Source organism: Arthroderma uncinatum (genome assembly GCF_011692745.1).
Source record: "Arthroderma uncinatum strain CBS 119779 chromosome Unknown scaffold3, whole genome shotgun sequence".
Classification (NCBI taxonomy): domain Eukaryota; kingdom Fungi; phylum Ascomycota; class Eurotiomycetes; order Onygenales; family Arthrodermataceae; genus Arthroderma; species Arthroderma uncinatum.
The window spans coordinates 546,115-566,647 of record NW_022983865.1 but is presented as its reverse complement, the minus strand read 5'-3'; the positions used below and the strand labels follow the sequence as shown (position 1 = coordinate 566,647).

The following is a 20,533-nucleotide window of genomic DNA, read 5'->3' as shown; positions in this document are numbered from 1 at the left end:
TGTAACGGTTAAGTGACTCTGGTCAAGTCTGTCAACGTTAACATTAAGTAGACGATAATAGTTTTACGCATCTGTTTGGCTAAAGAGTAGCTTGAATACCTGGACACTATTCGTCCCTCGTGGTCGAAGGGTAATTATGAGCCCTAAGAAGAGAGTAGGTAGTGTACCTTGTTTTTATGTTTATTTTATTTTTTTTGTTTTCATATTTTATTTTTTTATATCTTGGACGCACATAGCGACTTAGCTCATCTTTTGCTCTTTCAACTCCCGCATGCGAATTGTTTCATCCAGGCCCAAGAGCAATGGATGAACCCTCTATCCGACGGCCAAAGGAGCCTCTTACCTTGGACACCCTGCCAGTTGAAATCCAGGAGGCCATCCTTTCTCAGCTCGACAGCATCTGTACCCTGAAAGCTGCTGCGGCGTCATACAAGTCACTGGGAGATCTGGTATCATATTACCCGGATCGAATCGTCAAGCCGATACTGAGATCGACGGTTCCCGATGATATATTCCCCCAAGCCCTCGTGGTTTTCAGATCATCAAGGCTACGGACTATAAACGTCGAGATCGTTGAAAATATTCTCGGTGATTATTTCAAGTCCCTAAAGAGTATATCACGGCCAGCTTTATCGTTGCAAAAGGCTGCTGCTCTGGAAGACTTTCATCAGCTCGTTCAAGCGTTCTCAGAGGTCTTCGTTTCCAATGCACTTTCTAAGCACCCTATCTCAGGAGCCAAAGAGTATCATCCACGAAATGCCAGCACAAGTGAGCTCTACCGTATCCAACGGTCTTTATACAGGTTTGAGCTTTGCTGTAACCTGTTTAAGAAAAAAGAGAGACAGAAAGATCCCTCTCGTCACCCCCCATTGGCCATCTCTCCCAGGGACCAGCTGAGGCTTTTCTTTCACCGTCTCTCGCCATGGGAGAATGAGCAGCTGGGATGTATTCATGATTTCCTGTTGCGAATAATAAACAAAGGTGGGTGCCAGAGGCCTCCATGATGTTGACTGCGGATTCTAACCTCTATATATTATAGCTTACAACGATGTTGCTGCGCACGACGTGGACTGGGGTGTCCAGAGGAAAAGCTATATCGAGGAGTTTAGGGTCACGCAGATGGATGATGACAGGAATCGCTATGTATGTCTAAATTCTGCATAATCCAGTCTATCTATCTTACGTTCATCTAGCTATTGATGGGCTTAAGATACATTAATCGTCTCGGAACTGAAGGAGACACATTCGAACGTCGCCTGGAAATATTGAGTGAACCGACGCGCCTTGATCCTCTACACCACTTCTTAGGCAGAGCTCTCAAAGAGTCGAATGCGGTTACGGACAATGTTCAATTATGCGAATATAGCGAAGAGCGGCTTTCTTGTGAACCCCGACTGCCAGCGATGAAAGATCGTGACGGTCCGATTGAAGTTTGGAGAGTCACACATTGGCACACCTCTAGCAAGAGTTTTGTCATGGCTGACGAGCATATCCCTCTCCGTGAAAGGGGGTATGTCATGTGGGATACTGACAGACTATTAGAATGGGGGTTACTCAATACGCCCTGGCGGCCGCCTCCTCCAGAATCATTCTACCCCTCGAGAAAGGTCGAGGATGAGATGCGCCGATCCTATAGTCGAAGGAGGGAGATTTCGCTGGATGGCGGGAGTGGATGGTGGAGTGAAAATGATGAAAGCAAGGTTGTATATCGGAAATACGAGTTCAACCGCCGCCTCCAGCGCTACAAGGAGGTTGAATTTATCATTTCCCCATCTGGAGAGCGTGTTTATATTTCTAATGATTAACCGAAGCTCTGATGACAGACTTGTTCGCCAAAATGTGTTAAAGAAATAAACATGAACTTTAGCCAACAACGGCTGCAAATCCATGTCAATTTTGGTTTAATGCTGTTTGTATCTATCATACCAGACGATGTCCTATGTTGATGGTCTGTCATGAGTAACGTTTCCTCGAATTAATATGTGCATACCCCTGCCGCATCCCAAATATTTAGCCAAGAGAGCTCGCTTACGTGCAGCACAAACACCCCTGGATTCGCCTATAGATTGACCATGGATCACTGACTCAGTTGGGTTGCATCCGTTGCGTTGGGTCGTGGTTCGTATTTGACTCAGGCGTTCGAACTAATCATGCAAATCATCCAGGCGTTCAGCTCAAGGTGGTCGACTCTGGGTAGCTTGTGGCCTTCCCTGAAAATACAGCGATGATCAATCGGTATCGACCTTCATGTTGTCTGCGAAAAGGTGTCCGGTACCCGGTATATTTGCCCATATGAATCAAATCCTAGCAAGTCATTTTTACGATGCATATATTCATCTCGACGATTCATACCATGCTGCCTTTGGGTAAAGGATTCCTGGTTAGAGCTGCGTGTTCAGTAAGCGACAGTGGATAGAACAAGGGATGACGGTTAGCAGGGCCCCCAGATATCCTATCCCCAGTCCCCCCAAGGAATCTACATGGGTGAGCGGCACGAAACGTCGTTATATGCACAAGATCCCCTCCCAATTATGCTTGATAATGTGCTCTCCATCTTTTCTCTTTCCCTTTATCTCCGTCTGACTGTAATATACGGGCGTATATGACCTTTAAACATCGGCTATCCCACTCCATTACGCAGGTTATGTAACGTCAGACTTGAAAATGGAAAACACCCACGTTGACGAAGAAGCTGTTGACCAGCCTGAAGCCGCCGGCGGCACCGACCATGCGGCTCCTAAGAAACCGCTCGGATATCGGTTCTGGATAGCCTTTTGGGCTGTCGCCTTCACAAATCTAGCGGCAGCGTACGATTCCACCACGCTCTCCGTGGCTATACCGGTAATAGATTGTCCAATGTTTTTTTTTTTTTTTTTTCAGTTTTAGGACTAGATAATTGATATCCAATAGGCAATATCCATGGACCTTGGTGGTTCGTCCATACAAGCATTCTGGGCCGGCACTTCGTATCTCCTAGCAACAACCATTTTGATGTTGATCTGGGTCACACTGAGCGATGCATTTGGCCGCCGCCCAATTATTATTATAGCGTTATTGATATTTGCAGTGGGTGCTATCGTCTGCGCTCTTGCACATAACTGGACACAAATGCTCGCTGGACGGACAGTTCAAGGACTCGGTGGAGGTGGGATTATCGCCTTAACCACCGTGCTGGTAACAGATATGGTGCCGCTACGGGAAAGACCGAAGTTCTTTGCATGCATAAGTGCAGTGTGGGCCGTGGGTAGCACGACTGGTCCCATCATTGGCGGCGTTTTGGCACAGGTGGGAGCCTGGCAATGGATATTTTGGCTGAATCTTCCGATAATTGCGATTGCCATGGCAGGGATCATTCCATTTCTGCGGCTCTCTTCCTATCCTCGAACTTTGGCCGAACGCCTTGCGCTCTTCGATTATCCTGGATCAGCATTGTTTATTGCTTCACTTACTTCGTTCCTCATACCTGTCACATGGGGTGGTGTGCAGTATCCCTGGAGTAGCTGGCATACTCTGGTATCATTGATACTCGGAGCAGCCGGCCTCGGAGTGTTTGGCATCTATGAGTTCCTATCTAGGTCGTGGGCTGGAAAGATGCCTGTCTTTATACCCCCAAACGTCTTCAGAAACCGCTCAGTCGGTATTCTGTATGTTGGCAGCGTTTTCCATGGCCTCGTCCTGTACAGCATCGTGTATTACATGCCAGAGTATTTTCAGACCGTGAAAAACTACAGCCCCCTAATTTCCGGTGTATTGGGACTTCCACAAACTGCAACCATTGTTCCATGTTCGGTTGCCGTGGGCGTCGCAGTTGGGGTGACCGGTAGATACCGCTGGGCCGTATGGGCTGGTTGGGCGCTCACCTGTTTCGGATTGGGGCTTCTAATCCTCTTGGATGTGCGCACAACCGTCACACAATGGGTGTTTTTGGCGGCAGTTTCAGGGCTGGGAATCGGCTTGCTCTTCCCATCAGTTCCCCTAGCGATCCAGTCATCTGTGCCACAGGAGGACGTCGGCATGGCTGCTACCTTGGTGCAGTTTTTCCGATCATTAGGGCAGGCCCTTGGGGTCGCGATCGGAGGAGCAATTGTTGATAATCGGCTACGGGTAAACCTTGCTAAGGCTGGCTTGTCAGACCAGCCGGCCTCACTCATCAGGCTGATAAGAGTGCTTAAAGAGCTCCCGGTTAACGCACCGTTAGCCGTTGCCTTGAGGAATGCTATGTCCAAGTCATTCCGGACCATCTGGATCGTGATGTGTGCCTTTTCGGCTATGAACCTCTTGCTCAGTTTTCTAATTGCGGAGTATAGTATGAACCAGGAGCACAAGACGGAGCAACGGTTCATACATGAGAAAGATGAGCACCTCGACTCAAACAAGGGCTCGGAGGGCATATCCTCAACCCGTATGTCTGATAGCCAGTAGCTTTGGTATACTAGCTAATGACATATTCCGGCGTACCTAGTGTCGGATTGGTTTTGCTGAATTAAGGATTAAAGACTAATATGAAGCTCTTCTTTTCTTGTATCAAGACAAATAGTATAGCCCTCGTCGGCTGGCCTCGGTATTGACCATCCGACGAAGGATTTCCAGGTGCAGGACGGCAGGGCATGGCCAATTCAGAGGAAGGATTGCTGATAGGATCTGGCATTTATCGTCACCAGTATCCCTTGACGTTCACGCGCTAGAATGTTAGAGATGACGTACTGAGCTAAACAATGTCAATGCAACAGAATCAACTCTAGGTAGAATAACAGGCACACAGGCTTGTCTTGTGCGGCCTGGTGGCAAGGATTATGCGTGTATGCTTGTAACCACTGACCCCAATGTCAACCCGCACCATAGATCCGATTCCATGAGGTGGGCAAATATCTGTTCCTTGTTTGTTGTTTAGATGTTGATCTGATGCTGAAGTTTGCTCGTTTTTCGCTCCGTTATGTTATCACGTGATATCAGAATTTTCAGCTTTTTGATTCAGGGGTAAACAGCGAGTATCAAGGAGAGCAACTCTGGAATAGTTCGAACATCACGACAGAATATCAACTTCAAGACAGCCAGCGATCTTGGATATCTGAGGAAGTTCAGTGTCGTATTACTAGTTGAGTGAGTCATTTTAGGCAACCATTTAACCAAATGGTCAACCCAAAGCGACCGCCAATAGCAGCGAGCCATACCAGCCAGGGTTCGATGTCGACATCTCGAAGACATGGGATGCGTCCCGCGCCCATGAACAAGGGCTCCAGAGGAATCCATCTACATCAAATTCGATCGGTTGATGGCACGATCAAGATTCGTTGCCTACTATCCTCGCGACTGGAGAAGCAACGCTATATTGAGGTACAACTCACGTTCTCACGTATTTGATACCCCATAACTCAATTTTTGAGTAAATATTGCAAGCAGAATGATCATATATACCCCCGCAGTGTCCCCGACCAACAATAGCGTGTCTTGCCAGTTAAGCCGTAGGAATATGCCCCATCCAAGCCAAGGAATCAGGACTTTCCCCGGGTAGACAGACTCGGGGCTGCCGGAGTCGTACGAGGGAGGGCATATTCCATCGTCGCATGTGGCTACTCTTACGGAGTAGTTATAAAGGCATGCAAGTACGCCGACATATCGTCAGAACAGAATCTCATATTACTCTCTCATACCCAAACACTAGGTCCATTCCCTCCTGGTTATATGATAGCCCACGCTTCAGTGGTGTTGTCTTTGTCTTTTTGATATTATTTTCACCCCGTTCAATTTATAACTTTTTCGTGGACACATTATGGCGGTCTATCAGAAGGTCCAAGTCAGATCAACGAAGGATGAGTGTAAGCAACATACCACCCCTTACTTGATTTCAACTCTGCTGAAACACAAATAGCCCTCCTTCTTGAATGTTCATGGAGCCTTTTTAATGCGCCGCCTTCTGGAAACCCGTGGCAATCCATTGACATAATTTTCCAGCACGTATCATCACCTGGTGCAGCCGAACTCTCCAATGGATCCGATCATATCTATGTTCTCAATGCCGACGATGAACACAGCCCAAAAAGGATTCTGCCCGAATCTCTAGGTTCAGTTAAAGCATTTCAATTCTTCTTACAATGTCTTCGCGCCACTGTCGTGTCTGGGTCCGAGGCTGGCCAGTGCCGCAGACGTTTAGCGAAGCTCATCGTTCCTTTGCAAAAGGGGTATATTGTGCGCTCAGATATCGTTCCCCTCCGCCTTCGTGATTGCCAATATATTGAGAACGCAGTGTCATTTGCAGTACCTCTTCAAAACTACCAAGGAAGTCCAGTTTCACTTTCAGATAATGCAAAAAACCTGTCAGCACTATTTTCTGCGGCCGCGGCGGGCCTTTTTCTCCACCCCAATTCGGAACATGACTCGGATGCTGAGCTTGAAGCATTGTCCATGGCAGTTGAATCGGAACTCGAGAACAGGCTATCGTTTCCATGGATACTATCTGGAAATGCACAACGCAAAACATTGGTGCTAGTTGACGCCAATACTGATCACCCAGAGCAAGGCGGCACCGGATCTGGCTTCTACCTCGCAGCCATAGAAGTCGGTATTAATGTTGTCGTTTTTGACAACGCAGGGCACTGGCTCGAGGATCCTGGCCTAGACTATGCTCACTGGCGTGAGGCGTTTATGCCGACCCGATTGACTAATCCAGTCTCGGAGGATTTGGATGATCATATAACGAAATCCCTAAAAGCATATGGTAAACCGGTGGATGGCATAGTTACCTTTGCTGATACTTACTGGCCCTATATTGCCAAAGTCGCGCGACAGTTTGGCCTTCAGACCGCGCCGCCAGAGGGGCTAAGGACTGCCACGAACAAATATCTAACGAGCGTATTTGTCGGCCATCAAGCATATCGTGCATCAAATGTGGACGAAGCTCTTAACATTGCAAAGAAACACGAGCTTCCATATCCGCTAATTGTCAAGCCATGTGATGGCTGGAGTTCGGAGGGGGTATCTCGCGTCGATTCCCCAGGAACGTTAGAAGAAGCCATCAGATCTATCGATATTTCTCGTCATGGAACCGAATTTGTTATAGAAAAATATTGCTCGGGTCCGGAATTCGACGCCAATTTTATCTTACTTGACGGCGAAGTCCTTTTCTTCGATATCTGCGACGACCTCCCTAAGTCGGCCGACGTCAATGGGCCCAGTGCACGATTAATCACCAACTTCCACGAGTTGAACAGTGTATACCCCTCGGCATTGCCAGCCCAGGAAATCAAGCAGATTCATGACAGCTTTTTGAACACGCTGCTCAAGCTAGGTATTAGGAACGGCATTATGCATCTGGAGGGTCGTGTTGAGCATTCGTCGGTTGAGTACAAATCGCAGAACGGAATCCTCGAACTGTGCCCTGGTAACATCGATTCTACGACCCAGCCGCCAAAACCCTGGCTCATCGAAATCAATCCGCGTCCCCCCGGAATGACGGCCTCGCATATTACTGAATCCACGTATGGAATTGACTACTGGGGTGTAGCCGTACTGAGTGCCGTTGGCGACAAACCTGGTGTTCGTGCTCTTTCCCATACCTTCAAACACGGACCCCAGTATACCTGCGTCATGGCTTTTATTCCAGCCGACTTTTCCGCCTCATGTGAGGGCATCTTCGACTCCGATGACATTTGTGCCGATTTGATGACTCGAAGACCAGACCTTGCCAAACATATCAGCAGGTGTGCATGTTTTATCAAGCGAGGGCAAAAGGTCCCGCATCCGAACACGGGTCGAAACACTTTTCTGGCATATTTCAATGTTTTCTCAAGAGCAGGGAGGAAGGAGGCTCTCGATTTAGTGAGACAAGTCAGGGAGGAGATCCGATATTCATTTGTTTGAAACATGACGTAATTTGAGGGTAATATAGGGGTCGTGATAGTGAGAACTGGTGTTCTTAAAGCTACAGGACGGGTAGGTATGGCTTTCGATTCAAGGCGTATATGGGGCAAACGGAGCGAGCACTTGTCAACCAAGGCTAAAATATGATTTTGGGAACATCTGTTGGCACTAAATTAAACGCGGGGGGGGGGGGGCTTCCGATGGAATCACCATGGTGGTTTCTTTAAAGACGGTATATTCAACATTCCAATTGTATGTATTGCTGCCCATATGTTTCTATGATTACCTGAGGTTTTTAGCTTTTATTTTAATATGATATTATATCACGGTATTAAAGAGTAGGAGAAACATTCCCTTAACTACTGTTGCATGGTTTAGAAATTATGAGAAGTTTCGTCTATGAAGGAGACTTTTAACTCAAACTCTTCAGCGTCTTCGATATTAAGCCCACCCTGTCAGCAACAATCAGATCTACTCCAGCATTAACTTGAACCTACTCGAATACCGAGGGTTAGTTCTACTCCCGTCAACCCGAAGTTCTCTACTGGGTAAGATAGGCTCACCTCCACAGTCTCTGGAACGTTGTTCATATTCCCATAACTGGCGCACACCAGGCCCTTTCCTTTGACATAGCCCACCAACCGCGGACACATCACAAGGACGTCAGAGGCAAAAACAACCCCAGCCAGGCCCCATTGACACGCAAAGCGCACTGCAATTTGTAAACTACCGGCTCGCTGCTCTTTATCTGCCACTGGCAGCTTTCCTGCGTTAGTTATGAGGAAAACAGGATATGCCTTTTGTTTAATTGCAAGTAGAATGCAGATTTCAGGGGTGAAGGATGAGAGGATTATATTTCGAGAGCCAGCATAACGGGATATTAACGTTAATATGGTATCAACGAATGTGTTAAGGTCGATAGCCACTGGGGCGATGTCGATGGCAGATGCTTCATGGATGCGAGGATATTCTATTGGTAAATGGTAAGGTAGTTGGTCTTTAGATTAGAAACAGGAACGAGTGGGACGTACTCAGCTCAATATCAAACCCGACAGTCTTAGGCACTTCCCTCAGTGCTTCCTCCAGGGTCGCAAGAGATGTTTGAATAAAGTCTCCGCGAGTGTTGGGTTTAAAGCCCTTACTTGAAAAATAAAGGGTGTGCTTCATCCTATCTTGAGCGGCATGGGCCCTTTCCTCCTGGCTTCGAGTTAATGACCGTGAGCGTGGCCTGACAGGGTTGCATCTATCATTCGGTAATGATTGCATACTGCTGGCGTGTAGAAACTAGAAGCATGAGATATAATCGCCTAAAAATTACGACTGTACTTACTTGTTTCAGCGTCAAATCATGAATGGCAACGTCGGTACCCGACTCGCTCAGGGACAAGTCATGGTAGAGAACTGGGACAAGGTCCCTCGTCAATTGTACATCTATTGTCAGAAAGTAAGCAAAGACAGGTTCAAATGCCACAGGCTAGAATGATCTTATTTCTACCGAACTACGGAAGCGTTAGTAAATGACCCATATATTTTCACGATAGATGGTACAGACCTCGACATGGGGTGCCCCCAGATCAACCGCAGATATGAATGACTAATTTAATCAACGGTAAGTATCCGCTATCTATAATATTAAGGATTATAACTCTACCTGTATGGTATTCTCTCCCAGTTGAAGATGGTAATGGTCACCAGTATTCTGACCGGAACCTGTGATGGGTGTTAACTGTGGACTTATCAGGGAGTGATTACATCCATACCTCTATGTCCGATTAACTGTGTTGACTGCAGATTCTCCAAGTACTCAAAGCTCGAGGTAGGGGTATTTAAATGCGAAAATGGTCTTGCTATAAAAGAAGTGAACGCGACAGTACCTAACAGCTTCATTTCGTTCTTTCCCAGAATTGGTACAGAATGTTCCCTGATCAGGCTCTCACGATGAGAACCAAAGTCGTTGGCATTGGTCTTCAAAAGGGCTATACCACTGCCAATAAGTGTGCCTTTTATACCGTGAGAAGAAGTACTTCGGAACAATTTAAACACAATATGGGTTTCCGAAGGGTTATCAACCGGAAGTATCAACGTATCGTCAATTGAATCGCCTATGAGTGGTAATCCTAGTGTATGAGTAACATTTCCCGTGGAAGTTGAGATCTCCAGTGAAACGGCTGTATCAGATAGCCTGGAGCTTTTCTGTCGTACGGGGAGCTTCAAATCGATTGGCTGGAGTTGTCTCCCTCTTTGCACAGTCCCTAGGTTGATGACAAGGTAAATAGCGTTAAGCTGGAGCTTGTATTTTGGCATCACCCTAGAAGATCTGTCGGTAGCCTGTATCGTAACATTTTTCGTTTCAAGTCTCTCAGCTATTGCAAAATGTCCTCTAAACGCCGCATGTTCCTTTGCTGTCCAGCCTCGGGAGTCGACCAGCTGCTCGTTCGCACCAGCGCGCAGGAGAGCTTCAACGACTGGAAGATGACCTCTCACGCTCGCCGTAAATAACGGCGTCCACCCGTATGCTATTTCCTGAACATCGATAGTTGAGCTTTGATGGGAGGCAGCCGCCAAAAGCGTATTGATGTAGTCTTCACGGCCAATTCGAGACGCAACGTGTAAGCAGGTCTCCCCATTATGAGAGAGATAATCAATGCTGATATGAGCAGAGACAAGGAGGTCCACCATATCATCAATTTGGTATTTGAGGGTAATGTGGAGAAGGTCACTGAGCGTTTCACTCAGGCGCTCATTCATACGGTTGGCAGCTGTGGCAGAGCCTCCATCCAGGGCGGTCAAGAATAGCTGCGTAGCCCCAAGCTGTCCCCGTATTACCGACCAGTGAAGTGGCGTTAGGCCTGTATCATCCATTGCTAATACAACTTTCATAGGATGGACTTCCCAGCGAGGTAATGCTTTTAGGATGATCTCGCAAACCATAGTGAGCCCATATTGAGCACTATAATGGAGGGGAGTCATGCCAGCTGCATCTGGCATTAGTAGGGCATCTTTGGCCCTTATTCCAGCACGGTCAACGATTTGCTTAAAAAGTTCAATGCCTGGCTCCTCAGTTGGGTTGTAGTTTCTTGCCGGATCTTCCTTGTGGAGGGAATCATAGCTCCGCTGATAAGTCCTGTGAATTGCCCCAAGAAGGTTGATTAACGAGGTATGGTTAACCCAAGCTTCTGTGTCTGCAGGCCTATTCATGACCAAAGCCTTTGCGCATGACCAAGCCCGGCACACGATTGATAATTCCAGTATATCTTTGAATAGTTGTCCTGGAAGTAGCCTTGGGGATGCACTGACCACGGACTCTAGTTTCTGGAACATATCGCAGAGGTTCGGGGCTTGATCAGTATGAATATAATTGCTAATAGCAGTAGCATACGGAAGCGCTTCAGACACTTCTTTAAAGAAATGTATCAAGTAGCGACAGGCCAGAGTAGTTTGAACAGTGGAATGAGGCTTTTCAATGATTCGGTAAATATCATCGATCGATGCCTGCAGACGTTCCATCTCCTTCAGACACTGCTTCTCGCGATGAAGCTGTTCTTCAAGGCGCTCAGTTACCTCCTCGAGACATTGATATGAAATTTTTTTGTTGATATTTTCAACCTTGACGTGTATTCTCACAGAAGCTTCGTGGTTCAGCCTGTTGAACCATTGCAACTTGGTATATTCTTCGAGTAGCTCTGCAAAAATTAAGCGATTATCTTCAAGGGCCCAATATTCGGCCGGGCTCCCGCCCAACGATTCTGAGCCATGGCAGGTCTGCCTATAAGGCTCGAGAATGCCCCTCTCCCTGGTTTTTAGAGCTAGGAATTGACCCTTGGAGAACACACCCAGGGCGGCAAGGTTGCGGTTGAACGATGAATAAAATTCTAGTATGGGGTCAGACGATTATCTGACACAGCCAGAGCCCAACATACCTCTCACGTCGGCCTTATATTCAGATAGATGTGCCTTGTCTGCGACCAGTTTAAGCAAAGCCTTTAGCTGTCTGTACGGGAGATAGTGGGAGTCCCATTCTGGAGCCTGGAACGACAGAAACTTCTCCTCGAACTTCATGGCGACCTCTTCGCACAGAGGATTGACTAAAGTCAGAAGAATATCGGGAGACTTCTATCTCGATGGTCAACTAACTCGATCATGGGGAACAGCTTGTCGTCGTATTGAATGCATCGACCCTCAGCACGTCGAGAAGCCCAGGCGCAATCACCAGGCTTCCGACCTTGACAGGGACACCCTGGTATTAATCCCCTGTCCTTAGTGAGAACTATTATAACTAACTGGCTGTGATTCGTTAACTAGTTAACTAGTTATGCGTGGTCAGTCCGGGGCCGCAACCAATTGATGCTTGGAGCGGAGTTCATACTTAAACAGCAGGACATCACGACGTTTCTAAGATCTGGGAGTTAATATTCAGCTTCAGTCTGATCTCGAGGCTATTGTCTCCTGATATATACCTTCCATGGACCCCCTATCGATTACTGCCGGTATTATCGCCGTTGGCACCATCGCGGGCCAGTTATGTTCTGCTCTCACTGAACTGAGATCACTCTGCCACAGTCTTCCTGGTCGCCTTCATGCGTTGAATAACGAGGTCGCCGACTTAGAGATCGTTCTCTTTGAGCTGGCTTCCCTCACAGAAAAACGAACAGCGTTGCCTGATAGCGACCGGTCATCACTCCAGCATCTCCTGAAACAGGCGAAAATCAAGCTACTAGAGTTGCAAGGCATAGTGAGTCGGCTGCGGACAGCATATCGAGATGCGGCCGCTCCTTTTGTTCTGGGGGCCTTTAGCAAGGAAAAATCCAAACTCCAGGCATTGCAGGAAGAAATCAGATCTGTTAAGTGTGATTTGAACATCATGCTGGGCGCTTCTAACTCGTAACTACGCGTTTTGTTTGTGTTCTGAGAGTTGAAATTTCCTGAGGCTGATTTGTGTATAGACAAGATATGACCCATATGCGTCTCCAGCTGGAGGCCATATCTGTTCTCACTAGAGAGTCCTCGCAGGAAAACCTTGCTCTACAGGGTCATCTCATGAGCAGCCTTACCCATGTGGACGCGCGAGTAGCCCGTGTTGAGGAGCTTTTACGCGATCAAGCTCAGAGGGTCCAAGAAGGCCAGTTTACACAAGTCGGGCCTCTATATAACGTTGTAGCTGCAAGGCGACGTGTGTCTCATTCTAAGAAAGCTGTTACGCCTAGAAACAGGCAACCGGAAGGGTCCAGTACTGGTATCACACCCTATAGGCTTCGATGCGCTCCAGGATGCGCTTGTGCCTGCCACACCCAGCTTAAGACGGCCTCTCCTGGCCTTCTCAATCGCCTTTTTGGTCAGATGTTCATTGGTTACTCGGGGATTCCTTACCTATCTCCGAGTTGTGATATCGATACCTGCACTAAATACCGTGCCAGTAAGGTTAGTATGGAATACTGGTTCCCCATGGGATTCACATCGACAATCCTTCGCATACAGGCCGGATACCAAGCAAATACTGGCCTCCTTTTCCAACTCCAGACTTTAAGAAGTGTCCCAAACGATGCTCAATGCGTCAAGTTCGCACTGGATGGAAACATCGAGGGTCTCAAATACCTTTTTGCCAATGGGTTAGCCTCCCCTCGAGATGTGAGCCCTTCAAGGGGCTATACCCTCCTACGATGGGCCCTATATGGGAAAAAATATGCCACTTGTGAATTTCTGATCCACGCTGGTGCAGACCCGGACTATCGACCCGTAGCTGCGTCTGATAATAGCCCACGCATCAAGGCCTGTCATTTCCTGCTCGAAGGCGGTCTTCCAGATGCGGGTACCGATGCGCTGCGTTTAATTTCTAGAGGAGGACATTATGATGACTTCATTGATGAGTCGAATTTCACGCAGGTCCATCGAATCGTCCTTGGGCTATCACTTCACAGCTTGGAAGAAGAGCTTAAGCTGCACCCTGAAGATATAAATGTTCAGGACGCTATGGGCCGGACGCCGTTGGCTTGGGCAGCAGCTCGGGGAGATAGTTATTCTGTGGTGACCTTGCTAAGCCACGGAGCAGATCCAAACATCATAGATGTGCAGATATCCGGACCAGTGTCAAACGCAGCAGCGCGGGGCTACACAGCATGTGTTCGGTTGCTGCTAGAAGCCGGTGCGCACCCCGATCCCCAAACGCCACCAGGAATAAAGAAGGGCTCTCCCCTGAACGTTGCCGCCCGCAATGCTACCGATGTCCTCCTTCTTAAAACCCTCCTAGATTTCGGGGCAGACCCTGACTCAAGTGGGACCGATGGAGATACTGCACTTATACACGCAGCTCGAACGGACAATGCTAGCTTTGCATTGCTGTTCCTTGAGTATGGAGCAGATATCAACTATGTCTCAACAACAGGAGCTACTCCTTTAACTACAGCCATCACTTATAATAGCCACAACGTTCTGCGTCTAATTCTTGACAGGTGGCATGAATATTGTGACTGCCCGCGTTTAAAGGCCCCTCATCTACTTCAGGCTATAGCCCTTTATGCAGATGTCGAGATAATTGAAATCATCGCTAACATGGAACACCTCCAGTCGAGACAAGATAGAGAATACACGATGGGAGACTTTAGCAGCCGCCTACGGCAAAGGCCCGACCTCTCCGAAGAGCTGACTCTTGCTTTCGGTGGCTTGCTGGATATCATCAATGATAGCCCAAAACGTAAAGGATGCCCTGAGAAGTTGCTTGAATCTGGTCTCCTGTCTCCAGTATTCACAGGCAGAGGTAAACTTGTCGAGGACGATCAAGATAGTCCGGGCTCTGGTTGTTTCTTTTCCTGTCCCGCATCTCCTGCCGATTCCTGCGTCTTTGTCGAGGGAGATACCCCGGTTACGGCATTAGACGACTGCCCTCCGAAATCTGCGGTGGATATTAAAACAGAACCCTGTATCTCCTAAGCACCTGTGTAGGATAATTCATAACTAGCCAACTCGGCTGATATGGTGGGATAACGGAGCATTGGGTTTGTATCTATTGAATATTGAGCCATGCTCAGTACGTACAGAAGACGAGAACAAGAAAAACTGAGGCAGAGGTCATCACCCTTGACACAAAATGTAAATGCCTAATTCTACCCGACAGGACTTGCTCCGTAGAAGGTATCTAGCGGGACTACATGCTCGCCATAACTCCCAAACTGCGATTTCCCCACTGCCTGGTCTCCTCGTATAAGATCCATCATCATGCCCAGCTCCTCTGACAACAGTAAATGGCGCTCTGCACTTCTCCTGAGCCAAGCTACATGATATAGCTCATTCCTTTCCACCTCTTTAACAATCATAAGCCGTCTAGACAAAAGGTGGCTGAAGAGCATTTCTACTCGATCCTGATACTCAGAACTGGACAACTGCATGGCAATTTCATCAGCTATCTGCTCCCTGGCTGTATATGTTCCGATAACGCCTCCAGAATTCAGCCTCCTCTTGTCTTCGTAAAATTGAGGGCCTGGTTCATTCTGGTTAGGCCCCGGCGGGTACCACCTGCGAAGCAACCTCAACAGCGTATTAGCAATCAAGAGTCGTCTGGTATATTCTATATCCGCTGGAAAATAGAGGAACGGAAAGTCTCTAACGTCGGATGTAATGTAATGGCGGACCAGATGGAGCTGCCCATGCTCGATGTATGAGAGGATATCGGGCGGTAGCATCCCCCGTCTCCCAAAGCCAAGGACTGTTTCCATAGATTGATACCAATCGATGCCCAGCTGCTTGCATACCTGTGCAAAGGCTTTTGATGCTGCAGGACCTCCAGATTGGGGATGGTATGCCGCTTTTTGTTCGCCCCTGATGCGCTCTTCGAACGACGTCCACATCGATATCTGATCAGCTACCGTTTTGTCCAAGTCTGGAGACACATTCATGCTCCCACGCAAGTTTAAACGTTCAAATATTATTCGATAGCGGTTGACAAAGACGGCGCGCCGGAAGGCCAGTATGTGACGGGCGTAAGATGTATTCAGCTTGCTCTCAATGGGCCTTAAGCTCGCCTCCGTCTCTTTATACAGCTTAAACTTGGCGAGGAGCAACATCCACCTTTGTTCTACCCTGGTCGCCTCTTCCAGATAGATTTCCCGCTTTCTCCAGTCTACTCCAGCGGCCGATGCGTCGTGAAACCAACGTTCGGCACGCCTCTGAAAACACTGTAGGCGACCGGTGGCTTCGCTAGCCAGACTCCATGCGCGCTTGGCGATGGGAGAGAGGTTGACTTGCACTGGAAACTCCGGCTTGTTGGCATTTTCTGCCTGTCCTGGTATACCTGCTGCCTTTGATGTTATCACTGTCTCTGATAAATCAGAGAGTATCTCTGGGGGAGTCTCTTCCATTCCGGCAGTTTGCGTATAGCCAACGCAGGAAGAGTAGACTGACACCTGTATCCTGACTGTAGATATAGGTGAAGACGTATTCAGCCTGGCTGCAGACGGTGTTTACTCATCTGGGATATAAAACAGCAAGAGAGACCAAAAGGCAGCAGTTTCTCTGCAACCCGACCATATATACACACACATATATATATGTAGACGAGTGGATAAGTATGTCTGAATGTCTGAATGTCTGAATAGATGGATGTAGGATACGCGGCTAGCTGTAAACCTTGCGGCGGGCATTTTATAGCGCGACGCCGAAGTCGAGGTTGAGCATCAAACATCCGCCCCGGCCATGCTCGCTTCCTGCCCACATTCTCTCCTCCCGGGGCTTCGAGTCGCAGTCGGTTCCTGTTCGTAGGAGCTGAGGACACCCATGAGCCGGAGATGAGCCTGCCGTCTTCCCAGCGGGCAGCCGGCGCACAACCAAGACCGATCAGGTTCGTGTCGTCGGATGGCCAGCCGCAGACCAAGCGGCGCAGGGTGATCGCAGCGTTAGTGCTCCCCTTGTTTCTTTTTGTATCTTGCATCTTGCATGGCATGTCAACCGTATATCGTGCATAGGCGTCGCTGACGACTGCTGCTGACCGTCGTATATAGTTGCCGGACATGTCGAAAGCGAAAGAGCCGGTGCTCGGGCGAACAACCAGGTATCTACTTGCTCTGGCGGACTATTCTCGCATGGAGAGCACTGCTAAGCGGCTTTAATGTACGACAGTTTGCAAGACGTGCACCGATTACGGGCATACATGTTTAGGATACAGCGAGCCCGCCAACTCACAGCCCGCCGCGACCTCCTCGCACACCACCCGAACGGCCGCGCAATCAGACGAGAAGGAAAAGGGAAATGCTGAGAAACTGCCCAGCCAGAAGCAGAAGAACTCGCCCGAGGCCTTTGGGCGCAATCTTCCCGGTCCCAACACAGAAACTCGCGAACAGAAACAGATACCTGAGGCAGCCGATAGAGCGCAGGAACTTCGACGAGAAATAGCACAGGATGATATTGCGCCTGCGGGGATTACTAGTCCGGAGAGCAGTGGGTTGACGGATGATTTATAGCTGTTTGCAGAAAAGCTGGCTGATGCAACGGTGGTTTTCTAGCTCGGTCTGCCCTCCTGTCGAGCCACCGAACTCATGTCCCTTATTTCCGGTATTTTGGGCCGACGGCCATCGTTCCGGGCTATAAGCAGATGGTATGGGTCTATTTGCGCATATGGACTGTGATATGATTCTAATAGGATGGGTTATTTCAGGTAGTTCGGGTTCGGGAAACCCGCAAGAGCAATCCGTCACTTTCAACCGGTGAGTTATGAGCGATATCCTGGGCAGATATGAAGGATAGCTCTCTGACAGACATCTCAGAATCGATATCCTCCATCCAAGATCCAACAGCCGCCCAAACTATTGGAGTTTCACGGTTAGGTCCTGCTGGGAACTCGAATAGTATACATTTTTATGACCCAGACGACACGCTCCCCAACAGCGAAATCGTGACCCATCTATGCGAAGTCTTCTTCACGCATTTAGGCTGCAACTTCCCGTTCCTCCAGCGAGATAGATTCCTCCGTAGCCTGAAAGAAAAGCAGCTTGCGCCAATCCTCGTAGATGCAGTGTGCGCCCTCGCGGCAAGGTTCTCCCTCCACCCTCTACTATCGGTTAAGCCATCCGACGAGGCGACCTATCCTCACCATGGACATGCTTTCGCCCACCGGGCTATGTGCGCCGTTGTCGATGCATTCGCTTGCCCAACTTTGGCAGTGGTACAGGCCTGTCTCCTTCTTGCTTATGAAGAATTCGGATCAAACCATGACAGCGGCCTCTGGATGTATCTTGGGATATCAATCAGGATGGCGCAAGATCTAGGAATCCAGAAGCTCGATGGCATGAAGTTTACATATGGCTGTGTTGGCCTTACTCCCAAGAGCGTTATAGCAGGTCAAGTTGTTGACCCGGAAGCATCCGCCCTTACTGATCGAAAGGACAAGAAAAGCACGAATTACGGCACTGATGCAGAATCCATCGAAATAGAACGTGCAAAGGAGAGAGAAAAGGTCGACTTGTTCTGGAGTATATTCTTTCTTGACAGGGTTATATCCTCTGGAACCGGACGACCTGTCACTCTGCGCGACGACGATATTGAAATACATTTCCCCCTGGAGTCCCAGTCGATGCTTCACAATGGCTGGCCGTCACCGTACCCTCCGCTGATGAGGATAATACACCTCTACGGCAGGATGACCGATTTGTTGAACTCGATAAAGGAGGTGGTTCATGTTACTCCCGACGTCCTCCGTCGTCTAGCAGGCATGGAGAGTGATCTCACAGGTAAATCTTAGATCTCGAATCTTCGTACCGTCTATTGCTAACAGATATGCAGGCATCTATCAAAAACTATCTCCCAAGCTGTATTTCAATGCTATCAACTTTCAGACCTACGTTAAGGCTGGCCAGGGAACAAACTTCATTCTCCTGCACTTTGTAAGTATCCCAGCGCAATCCAGTACAAGTCCGTGCTAATATTCAGTAGTGGTTCCATACCCTCATTGTGCTCCTTCACCAGCCGACACTGTTGCATTCATTCAGCGGCAAAATACAGCAGCTCTTCTCTAACAGTCGAGAATTATCAATATCCTCTGCCAAAACGATTGCCGATATACTAGCCTTTGCAGAATTGATTGATGCTAAAAGTTTCACCGGAAACCCGTTCACCAGTCAGCCCATTTACATTGCCGCATGCGCTTTTCTAATGGAGAGCGCTTTCTATTCTCTTCCCTCGTCTAGAGCTGAAAGTCCTCCGCCGAAAGCCGAATCATCAAGTCAACCCACTAAACCTTCACTTCCTCCCGCTGAACGTCCCGTGGGGTCTGATCGTAACTCCAGTGCTAAACATTCCCTCCTAGCGGCTGCTGCGAAGGAAAACTACCAGCGGTGTTACAAGGCACTCCAATCTTTGGAGAAATCCTGGGCTGGCACAAAGTATATTCTCACAGCCCTGGACCAAAAGTCCAAGGGAATATGGGATCCCCTGCTCTATACGGAAGAAGAGATGGAAAGTGCCGCAGACGTTGACGCATCGTTAGCATCATTAGGATGGAAGAAGTCAGTAGCACAGGAGGAGGGCAATGAGAATACGCAAGCCACTGGTGATGCCGGCCGCCTTGCTTCTTCCCATATTCCCACTTCCACTGTACTAGAGTCGGCGAACATTGATCCTAGCCAAGGCAAGTATTCACCAGCCCATGTCATATATGTATTCACCCTTTTGCTAACTGATCCCCAGCCATCGGTTGGTCATTAACCGGTGCTACAAATTCGTCACAACCGAATCTGAGCTTCTTGTACCAGCTCCAAACCACGTCAACGGAAAACCCAACACAATATCCCGAAACCTCACAGTTCCAACACGCCTATCAACATTCCCCTACCTCTAACCCGCACGCGGCTACTGTCACCACCTCACAGCCAATGCATTCCTACCAACAGCATGAAGCTCCAAACCAACCGAGAAGAAATGTCCAACTCTCATCCCCAACTCAACAGAATACTCTCTCGCCCCATTATCCACATGTTCAAACCGAGAGGCATTCACCCTCAAACACATCCTTCAATCTAACACAAAGTCCGCGATTTGGCGGCGCATCTGCATCGATGGCCCGTTCTCAACAGTCTGTATCACCCGGCGTGCCACTCCCGCGAGAGAGCAGCACTCAGTATACCTTCCACAATCCGTCGAGCTATAGTGGCCACACCATTCCCGTGCTAGACAATACCCATGTCCCCGGGTACGATAACGTTCCCTTAAATGCTCAGAATCTCACCATCGAAAGCCAGGATATTGATATGAACACGCTCCAAGACCAGAACCATTTTCCATTCGCGTTCGAGGGAGGAGGCTTCATGCCGTGGCTTGAGTACTTACCTGAAGATGTCTTGCATTTCTTTGGTGACCATCAAGGTTGAGAGCTCGTTTTCTCCCTTTGAATTTATCTTTGTACATTTAATTCAGGTTTATGAGCGATGATTTCATGAGCGTTTTGATTCCTGGGTATTGTTATTCGCTCGGAGTGCGGTTAAGCTGCTTTCATTCTCATTGCATGGTGTGTAATTATAACCGACATTCATTCTTCAACAACGAAGTACCAATAACTGAGGTATATAGATGTATAGGCGATGACGTAGACCTGGCCATCTCGTACTCTTGCCAGAGATCAACATTGGTTGTCCCTGGCAACCGCCATCCCAGCCACCACAGACACATCATCATGAAGCACAAAAATGTCACTGAAATT

At 48.4% G+C, this 20,533-nt stretch overlaps 6 protein-coding genes across 6 annotated transcripts; 5 read left to right on the top strand and 1 right to left on the bottom strand.

The window, feature by feature from the left end:
* Positions 1-302: 302 nt before the first annotated feature.
* On the top strand, positions 303-1,805 carry GIQ15_03981 (uncharacterized protein; the record flags this gene model as incomplete). The annotated part of the gene is made up of 3 exons (XM_033551398.1): positions 303-981; positions 1,040-1,143; positions 1,194-1,805. The coding sequence occupies 3 exons, from the start codon at positions 303-305 to the stop codon at positions 1,803-1,805; spliced, it is 1,395 nt and encodes a 464-aa protein (XP_033405128.1).
* Positions 1,806-2,664: 859 nt separating this feature from the next.
* Positions 2,665-4,422, top strand: GIQ15_03980 (uncharacterized protein; the record flags this gene model as incomplete). The annotated part of the gene is made up of 2 exons (XM_033551397.1): positions 2,665-2,841; positions 2,911-4,422. 2 exons carry the CDS (start codon positions 2,665-2,667, stop codon positions 4,420-4,422), a joined length of 1,689 nt encoding a protein of 562 aa, XP_033405127.1.
* Positions 4,423-5,770: 1,348 nt separating this feature from the next.
* On the top strand, positions 5,771-7,857 carry GIQ15_03979 (uncharacterized protein; the record flags this gene model as incomplete). The annotated part of the gene is made up of 2 exons (XM_033551396.1): positions 5,771-5,816; positions 5,870-7,857. 2 exons carry the CDS (start codon positions 5,771-5,773, stop codon positions 7,855-7,857), a joined length of 2,034 nt encoding a protein of 677 aa, XP_033405126.1.
* A 4,959-nt stretch (positions 7,858-12,816) lies between these two features.
* On the top strand, positions 12,817-14,781 carry GIQ15_03978 (uncharacterized protein; the record flags this gene model as incomplete). Its single annotated transcript, XM_033551395.1, has 1 exon — positions 12,817-14,781. One exon carries the CDS (start codon positions 12,817-12,819, stop codon positions 14,779-14,781), a length of 1,965 nt encoding a protein of 654 aa, XP_033405125.1.
* A 173-nt stretch (positions 14,782-14,954) lies between these two features.
* GIQ15_03977 (uncharacterized protein) lies at positions 14,955-16,205 on the bottom strand (the record flags this gene model as incomplete). The annotated part of the gene is made up of 1 exon (XM_033551394.1): positions 14,955-16,205. One exon carries the CDS (start codon positions 16,203-16,205, stop codon positions 14,955-14,957), a length of 1,251 nt encoding a protein of 416 aa, XP_033405124.1.
* Positions 16,206-16,631: 426 nt separating this feature from the next.
* GIQ15_03976 (pathway-specific nitrogen regulator) lies at positions 16,632-20,204 on the top strand (the record flags this gene model as incomplete). Its single annotated transcript, XM_033551393.1, has 9 exons — positions 16,632-16,738; positions 16,845-16,894; positions 16,963-17,280; positions 17,346-17,437; positions 17,483-17,546; positions 17,607-18,569; positions 18,622-18,722; positions 18,772-19,530; positions 19,590-20,204. The coding sequence occupies 9 exons, from the start codon at positions 16,632-16,634 to the stop codon at positions 20,202-20,204; spliced, it is 3,069 nt and encodes a 1,022-aa protein (XP_033405123.1).
* Positions 20,205-20,533: the final 329 nt, after the last annotated feature.